We start from the raw sequence: 9,230 nt of genomic DNA, 5'->3' as shown, positions 1-9,230 counted from the left end.
AAGGCTTTGTCTCTCAAGTGGCAATAGGTGTCTTTGGTTCTCTACAAAGCCTCAATTCTAAGAGTTGACCTTCCTCTGGGGTGATAAATGTCCAGGAACCAAGTGATCCTCCTCACTTTCTCGTGAGACTTCTCTTCAGGGGTCCCAGACTTTCTTCTCAGCAGCTTCCCATTAGAACAATGGAATAAAGAATATATGAGCAAAACTGGACACTCCTACAACCACTGGAAACCTTCACCTGCACTGGTCATAAACATGAGAACAGGCAATCCAGACATGTCTCTCATCTCTGTCATCCTTGACTCCGGGCCAAATACCAGCCCATTCTGAGAGCTCTCCTTTCACATACTTTTTCTTTAGATTCTTCCTTCTGATCTTGAATCTCAATGCAGTCCTTTCTCTGTGGTCCCTGTAACCCTGTTCCATGATAAACTTCCTGAACTTCTTCCACTATTCAGTGTCCTTTTACTCTCCCTCATTCACTGCAGGCTTCAGAACTTGCTCTCCTTCTCCTTCCCAGTTCCCCTCACCACCATGTGCACATTCTCTCCCCAGTACCTCCTCAAAGTTGCCTGAATTGCTTCTTGCCAACAACCTGAAGCTTTGTTATAAATTATCCACATTTGCCTCTCCTCCCACTTTCTCCCTAGTCTCCAAGAGCTGTATTTTCTCCTGTTCTGAATAGTCCTCTCAACTTCCTTCATGATTAGGTTTATTTCTCCTCTGACATTGTCAATTTATGTAAACCCCTACCCCACCCTTATGTACACACTCTATTTAATCTTTCTCTACTATACTCTTACTTTAAAAAAAAATTTATTTATTTATTTGGCTGCATCGGGTCTTAGTTGAAGCACATGGGCTCTTCATTGTGGCATGTGGGCTCTAGAGTGTGGGCTTAATAGCCCCGTGGCAGGTGGGATCTTAGTTCCCTGACCAGGGATCGAACCCACATCCCCTGCATTGAAAGGTGGATTTTTAACCACTGGACCACCAAGGAAGTTCCATACACCCTTAATTTTATACTGTAAAAATTCTCAGATTTGTCCCAGTTTTAGAGTCCTCTGCTTTATCTATATTCTTCCCCAATGGTCAAAGGTCTCAAAAGAATTGTCCACATCCACTATCTTTACTTCCCTTTCACTCTTCCATCAACTGCCAGCTGGATCTTGCCATCATCACGCTGAAAGTTCTCTTATCAAAAGCAACAAAAATCTCCTACTTTTCTTTACTCTCTTCTCATAATTTTCTGGAAGCTTTTTCTCTTTTCTCTTGCTTACTTCTGTTTATTCACCTAATTCTCTAACTATCACCTGCTATTTCCTTCATGAATTTCTCTAGGGCTGGTGTTTATGAGGACACCGCACCTTCCAACTTGCTGACTCAATGAATGTTCTGTCCACTATAGTCTACACTGCTTCTGCTGTGACTCTTCTAAAATGCAAGTCTGTGACTTCTGGTGATTTGTCTACTGTGGCCAAGGTGTGTAGGGGTGGGCTTTCAAGGCTCTGTACTGGCTAGAAATTCAAAATTGGTGTGGTATTGATGACCCTCCAAGACTGTGGTCTTTCTTATATCTCCATCTTATTTCTCAACAGCAACACTCCCACTGAAACACACTGAGTTGCAGCCCTGCAGCTCCTGGCTGGTGGCCTGTCTATGCTTTTCTCTCTTTGTTCCAAATGCTCCCTCTGTTAAAAAGATTGTGACTTTGGAAGTCTGGAATGGACCTGACAGTTTTCATTTCTTACAAGTCTTAAGTGATGCTGGTACACCTTTTTCCATATTTTACTTTTCACAGCCTGGACTTCTTTTTTTCTAAAAGTGATTTACCTAAGACAGTAACAGAAGGACAAATGCTGCACAGTTCCACTCATGAGAAATCTAAAACTGGGCTTCCCTGGTGGTGCAGTGGTTAAGACTCCACCTGCCAACACAGGGGACAGTTTTGAGTCCTGGTCCGGGAAGATCCCACATGCCGTGGAGCAACTAAACCCGTGTGCCACAACTACTCAGCCGGTGCTCTACAGCCCACAAGCCACAACTACTGAGCCCATGTGCTGCAACTACTGTGCTGCAACTACTGAAGCCCCTGCACGTAGAACCCATGCTCTGCAACAAGAAAAGCCACCGCAATGAGAAACCCATACACCACAACGAAGAGTAGCCCCCACTCACCGCAACCAGAGAAAGCCCACATGCAACAACAAAGACCCAATGCAGCCAAAATAAATAAATAAATAAATTTATTTTAAAAAAGGAAAGAAATCTAAAATAGTCAAACACATAGAAACAGAGTAGAATGGTGGTTGTTGGGGGCTGAGGGAAAGGGGAAATGGAGAGTTGCTATTCAGTGCATATAGTTTCAATTGTGCAAGGTGATTAAGTTCTGGAGATCTGCAGTACAACATTGTGCCTATACTTCACAACACTATTCTGTACACTCAAAATCTAATGAGGTTGAACCTCATGTTAAGTGTTCTTAACACAAAATGAATGAATGAATGAATAAATAAAACTGATTTACCTTTTATTTCAGGTGCCTAAAATCTCTTGGCCTAGTAGTTTCTGACACTCAAATGACTTCAATGGAAAATATGTACCTATGTGAGAAATTTGGAGATGGAGAGGGGAAATGGAGATAGTCACAAAATGAAACAGAATAATTGTGTGATTTATTCATTCAATTATTTATTGAGGATCTATTATGTGGCAGGCATTGTGCAGACTGTTGGGGACATAACTACAAACACGATAGACATAGTCCATGATTTGATGGACTATGGCCTAGAGCAGGGGTCAGAAAACTATGGCCCACAGGCCAAATCCACCTTGCTGTCTTTTTTGATGAATATAGTTTCACTACAACACAGCTATGCCCATTCATTTACACATTTTCTGTGGCTGGTTTTATGCTGTAACAGCACAATTGAATAGTTGCTACAATTTAGTAATTGCAACAGAGACCACATGGACCAAAAATCTTAAAATATTCACTATTTGGCCTTTTACACGAAAATTTTGCAAACCCCTGTTCTAGAACAATTGATAATACAGTTTTCTGTGCAAAAGGCTTTTTGTTACATTATTCTTAGGAATTTAACAGTTTGAACTATTTTTAAATTCTCTTTCTAATTGTTACTTATATATAGAAATATATTTGGTTTTTGTAATTGACTTTGTAGTCAGTGAATTTCTTAATTCACTTATTAATTCTAATCATTTATGTGTTGATTATTGGGATATCATTACACAGGTATGTCATATGCAAATAAAAATTTTATTTTTTCCCTTCTAATCTTTATACCTTTTACTTCTAATCTATTGTACTAGCTAGGATCACCAACACATGTTAAATAGAAATACTGATAACTAATATTCTATATCTTTCCTAATCTCAAGTGGAAAGATTTTTTTTAAATACAAAATTTTCATGGAAATACTTCATATATTCAAGGAATATATATTCTTGGAGTTATTTTTTCTTTAACTACTTTTAAATATTCAGTTTATATTACATGTTTTATAACCTAATCTTTTTACTTAATATATGATAAACAATTTCATTAAATATTATGTAAATATTCTTCTGTAACATCTTAATACCTATATGGTATTCCATTATATGCTTGGACCTTAATTCATTTAACCAATCTCCTAGGAGTTTTCTATTACCTCTGAGCCTGTGACAAATTAGTCAACTTCCTGTTCACATTTTCCACAAAAATGACTTCCATTTACAGATGCTGAGTATGTATGAGAGGCTGTTCTAGGCACCATCTGGACTACTAAGCTAACGTAGCTCTCAGGAAGTTTGTAGTTTGGTTAGAAAATACACAGAGAAGAGCATGGCAAAGGCCAGATGAAGAATGGACTTAACATGTTTGGGAACAGAAAGGAGCTGGGAGAAGTATGAGGTGAGCCTAGAGAGTAGGCAGGACAGATCACCCAGGCTGAAAGCCTTGGTAAGAATTTGGGACTTTATTCTGAGAGCAATGGAGAAGCAGGTAAATGACATGACACAATTTGATGATTTTTTTTTTTAATTTTTTGGCTTCACTGCATGGCCCAGTGGCATGTGGGGTCTTAGTTCTCCAACCAGGGATGGAACCCATGACCCCTGCAGTGGAAGGGCAGAGTCTTAACCACTGGACTGTCAGGGAAGTTCCACAATTTGCATTTTTAAAAAGTCCTCTGGCTTTTACAACCTTTAGCTCTCTGTAAGGGTTCACCTTGTGACCCTTACCTGACCATTGATCAGCAGAAATGTTACCAATCCTCTCTGGCCACCAAAGCCCCTCACCTCCAGGTTAGTCTCAACATAATGGCACAGCCCAATGACACACTTTTCACTTTAAATCATTGAAGAAAGTGTAGAAGTTTATTGAAAGTTTTTCTGGGATGAAGAGGAAGAGTTTACACTGTACATCACAGCAGAAATGTAATAATCTTTCAACATTTACTTCCTGACTCAAAAGTTCCACTACATACAATGGCCCAAGTACTTTCTTCATAAAAAATTAAAGACCTCCACCTCTCTCCTTACTACCCCATCCTCTCACCCCCCATCCACCCCTCAGTTCTCTCTGCAATCTTTATCCCTTCTTAAGGAGGAATAATCTTGTCATCCTATGATTTCACCTTTGTCATTTTGAATGTTTGTCTGGGAAGAAAGGGAGAGGGAGGACAAAGCAAAGTCTTTTGGTTTGCTCTGGACAATGATCTTAAATTAGTGCCTGTATGGCCATCCATTTTTTAAATTATAAACATATTCTTCAGTTTTAAATTTTATCTGATAACATTTTCACAAATAAAATCTTAAAGCAAAAAAAAAAAAAATACTCTCTCGTAGAAAAAAAGTTATTTTTGACAATATCTTAAGGAGACCCAAGTGAGACTACACTTAAAATTTATAAGCATAAGCTTGAGTGCTTTTGTCCACTCCCCCTCTGTGTTCAAGTGGGTTCTGATGGAATAGAATCCACCACTGCTTCCGGGGTCTTCCATCAGGCCTTTCTTCACATGAATCTTGTAGGGCAAACAGAGACCTGACCCACCTTTCTCAGCCAGTTCCTTGAACTGCTGCATGCAGTCCAGGAAAGCCATCATAGCCTGGTCAAATTTGTTATGCAAGAAAACATTCCACTTCCCATTAGAGAACAATGGCAGCTCAATGCAGTCATCTGTTAAAGACTTCAGATAGGAATGGTTTCCACAGGGGATGAGTTGGTACCTCTGAAACTCCAGTCCAATTGTATTGGACAGGGCAAGGAGCAGCAAGGCTGTCTGTCCCCAGGCTATGTTAATCTCATTCCAGCACACAGGGACAGTGGGGAGGCAGCCCAATCTGAAGTTATTGATGGTAGTTAAGGGGCCGTAATGCCAGATCTCAAATGTGGCATTAAAGACACTGGTTTTCTCCAGCTGGTGCCACTGGATCTGGGCGTACCATAGCCGCTTCTCCACACTACTCAGCTCATCATGTAGTTCTAGTTGTTGCCATTTCAATCTACTGTAGTCCTTCTGGTACTGTTTTTCTTGCTGGTCCAGCATCTCAGTCTCTGCCTGGGCTGCCTCGAGATCTGCTGCTGTTCTTTCTCGGTTCTTTTCCACCTCCTCCAGCTCCTGGACCAGCCTCATTTCCTCCAGCTCCAGGCCCTTCAGCTTCTCCTGCAGCGTCTCCCTCTCCTCACTTATCAACTCTCTGGTCTCCAAACAGCACTTGTAGCTCTGAATCTCAGATTCTGTGATGGTGAGTTGAACGTCCAGTTGCTCTAAAAGATTGTCAGTACAGTCCTCACACATGGGGTGGTCCACATCTGTTTCACCGGAGAGGATGTCAAACATGTCGCTTGCAACCTTCTGGATGCTACTGAGAGTTCTCAGGGATCCCAAATTCCCAAGCAGGGTGAAGCTGTCAGGATTGTTCCAGGACATTCTGCCACCAGGGAGGCCAGGAAGGGTCCTGTAAGAGGCACCTTCCTGTAGATTTTCAAAATCTGCCTCCTCCCTGGAAGGAGGGCCTCCCTCCTGGGTTTCTCCTGGCTCCCCCTGAGCTGAGATGAGCATCAAAGCTTCAGGTTCTTGGGAGGTCTCCATGGACTGATTCAGTTTCAGGGGCTGGCTGCAGCGTTGGCAAATGAAGCAGAGGGAGGACATGGTGGAGGTCTTGACTCTCACCTTGACACTGTTCCCTCCGGGTCGCCAGGGAATTAACCCTTTATACCTTTTAAAACTCTTTCTAGAGGAGAGATTCTTTTCAAATGCATATCTCATCTTGTCACTGTCCTAAAAACTTTACAATGGTACCCTCCTTAGATACTTTTAAACCTCACTTAACTCCTTATAGACAAGTGACTCTTTCTAAAAAGAAAAGCTGATCATCTTACTCCTCCTTTAACATTAAAGAGTAACCTTTCTAAAATGAAAATCTGATCATGGGCACCTCCTTAAAATGTTTAATGCCCTTATCTTAAGATAAAGTCTAATCATCTTAACCTGACACCAAGGCCTCTGCCCATCTTTCCAGCTTTTCCTCTCCCCATTTCCTGCCACCCTCACCATGCACTCCTGCATAATAACTGAATTTCAGTTCTTCCAACATTTCTTATTTTTCCCTCTGACTAGAACACTCTTTCTTTCACTCTTTACCTGGATAACTTCTACCCATCCTTTAGGGTTATGTGTCATTTCCTTCAGGAAGCCTTCCCTGACTACCAAATTTAGGCTTTCTGTTCTGATGACACACTTCACATTCTTTATCACATAGTAATGTAATGGGCATACATGGAAAATATATTCGTTTAATTAACAAATCACACCAAATAAAGTAGTTTGGAGGTTATGTATTTTGCCATCAGCTCAGCCAGAGATTAATACACCAAACATTTACGTAACATAAAAGAGCAAATAACAAAAAACTTTACAATTATGTTGACTTCCATAGACAACCACCCAAGTAAGCACATTATGTTAGCCAGAAGTACTTGCTCTGAAATAAAACCCTTGTGAACTTCTAACCCACAGTTATTGACTTGATGGAGTGGAGCATAAGATAAACGCACACAGAAGAACCCAGTCTTAAATGGAGACGACAGTAAGGGGTGGAAAGTCATAGGGCCTTTCTCTCCCAGTGTCCAGCAGGAAGCAGCATGCCAACCACACCAGGAGAGGCTCAGGGCTGGGGCAGGGTGGTGGGGCAGGCAGGAAGCCTTCCTGCAGACTCACTGATGTGTGGCCCAGGACCTTACCAGTTTAAGCACATGAGGCAGTTGTGCTGCACTGCACTTCATGCTGAGGGACTTTGCTCTAGCAAGGAAACACACCTCCCACTGGCCACCCTTCACTGTAGTTTTCAAACCCCACTTAATGAGTCACCGTCATGGCTGAAATTGGTAATTTACACTTGTTACCACTTAGCTTTTCATGCATGCTTTCACCAGTATCCTATGTGAACCTCAAAAATTCCTGGGAGGTAGGAAGACTGGAAGTGCATTAAGGTAAAGAGAGGTTGAACAACTAGTCAAGGGTCCTTCTAGCCCACATAACCTCTCTGAAATGCCTCAAATCAATCCATTATAGAAGCATCCTCTAGAAGTTGGGAACATCTGATTTATAGGCAACCTGTCAGAAGCACAAGTGACAACAAGACTTGTTATTGGCATCTGAAGTGGGGGGCTGGAGGCTGCCTTGTGGGACTGATCTCTTAACCTGTGGGATCTGATGCTATCTCTGGGTGGATAGTATAAGAATTGAGTTGAATTGTAGGACACGCAGCTGGTGTCAGAATTACTTGGTGAGGAAAGGACCCACACACTGTAATTGGGAGCAGAATCCTAGTTGGTGTCAGAATATTAAAGAGTCAGTGTTTAATGGGGACAGAGTTTTAGTTTGGGAAGATAAAAATTTCTGGAGATGGACAGTGGCGATGGTTGCACAACAATATGAATATACTTAATACCTCCTAACTGTATACCTAAGAATGGTTAAAATGGTATTTTATCACAATTAAAAATAAAATAATAATAAAAGAAATTAAAGGACCTGTCTAAAGCAGCTGTCTCTCGGCAGTAAGTAAGAGAGTTGTTAGAAACTGGCTGAAGAGCACTTTTCTACTTGCTAGATGGGATGCTGCCCGATTCATGAATCATTTAATAAATCCAATTAGGTCTTCAAAAAAAAAAGAAAGAGAGAAAAAGACAAAAGAAACTGACTGAAAGGTTGTTCATTTTCCTGGAGATTTAAAATGTCCCGGGACTCTCAGCTGGGCTCAAAGTGCAAGGCCATCTCATTGTTAACTAGAAAAAAATATTCACAGCTCAAAAAGGCTACCCAAATATGCCTCTGTTTGCTATGATTAAAATCAGAAGCTTCATTTTATATATCTTACCACAATTTTAAAAAACCTCAAGGCTGCCCTGTCTAATGGGCCTTTGAATGTCCCATTTCCTTTATAAACCTCCACAGACTGAGTGTGGGACATGCAAAGTGTCTGAGGAAGGACTTCTGCTGCTGCAGAGGCCAGAGAACTCGGGGGCCCAGATGTGACTCATGCAGAATAATAAGGCAATGATCATAATTACAGGGGAGGCTAGCTTTATGGTTCACATAAAAAAATCTTGAAAAGGATTTTAAGCTTTATTTCATTTTATTTTGCTTCAGACTAACCAGGTGTCCTTTCAAGGTCTCCTTGCTAGCAAGACTCCAGATAAGTTATTTGGATCAAGCTGGAATGAAAATATTTTCTTCAAGACTCAAACCATCAAAAGAGCCAAGATTCTGGCTTTCTGTCCCAGGTCAGCTGCTGATTTAGGAAGCCATTTAAGCTCTCAGTCTGCTTAGTTAAATTCTGTGAAATGGGTGTGATGCTGGCAATTAAATGTTGCTCACAACAGCTATGAAGCTGTTTTCAGTATATGGACAAGGCAAAGTACACTGTGCACCCTCCTTGCTTGGCACAGTGTGTGGGTTAAGTGCTCAGTAAATCATTGAAAATTCCCATGCCATCAGTGCTCGGAAGTGCTCAGACTGAGGGACTATAGCTCCCACCTTCTGCCACTCCCTACTCATTTCTAATACCGTGCCATCATCAGGGAGGGGAAAATTCCCCCCCTACCCGTCCTGAGTTCTTGTGGCCGGACTAATAATTAAATTGACACAAGACAGTTTAACAGGAGAAAAGTAAACAAATTTTAATTTGTGCGCACACAGATCCATAGAAATGGGACCTA

General features: G+C 41.3%; 1 protein-coding gene across 1 annotated transcript; it reads right to left on the bottom strand.

Annotated features, from left to right (window-relative positions):
• Positions 1–4,860: 4,860 nt before the first annotated feature.
• Positions 4,861–6,162, bottom strand: BECN2 (beclin 2). Its single transcript, XM_007462626.1, has one exon. The coding sequence runs from the start codon at positions 6,157–6,159 to the stop codon at positions 4,861–4,863; it is 1,299 nt and encodes a 432-aa protein (XP_007462688.1). The 5' UTR covers positions 6,160–6,162.
• Between the last annotated feature and the right edge of the window lie 3,068 nt (positions 6,163–9,230).

Source organism: Lipotes vexillifer, unplaced genomic scaffold (assembly GCF_000442215.2).
Source record: "Lipotes vexillifer unplaced genomic scaffold, Lipotes_vexillifer_v1.1 scaffold104, whole genome shotgun sequence".
NCBI classification, from domain to species: Eukaryota; Metazoa; Chordata; class Mammalia; order Artiodactyla; family Lipotidae; genus Lipotes; species Lipotes vexillifer.
Note: the sequence above shows the minus strand (reverse complement) of the source record. Positions and strands in the feature narration are given on the sequence as shown.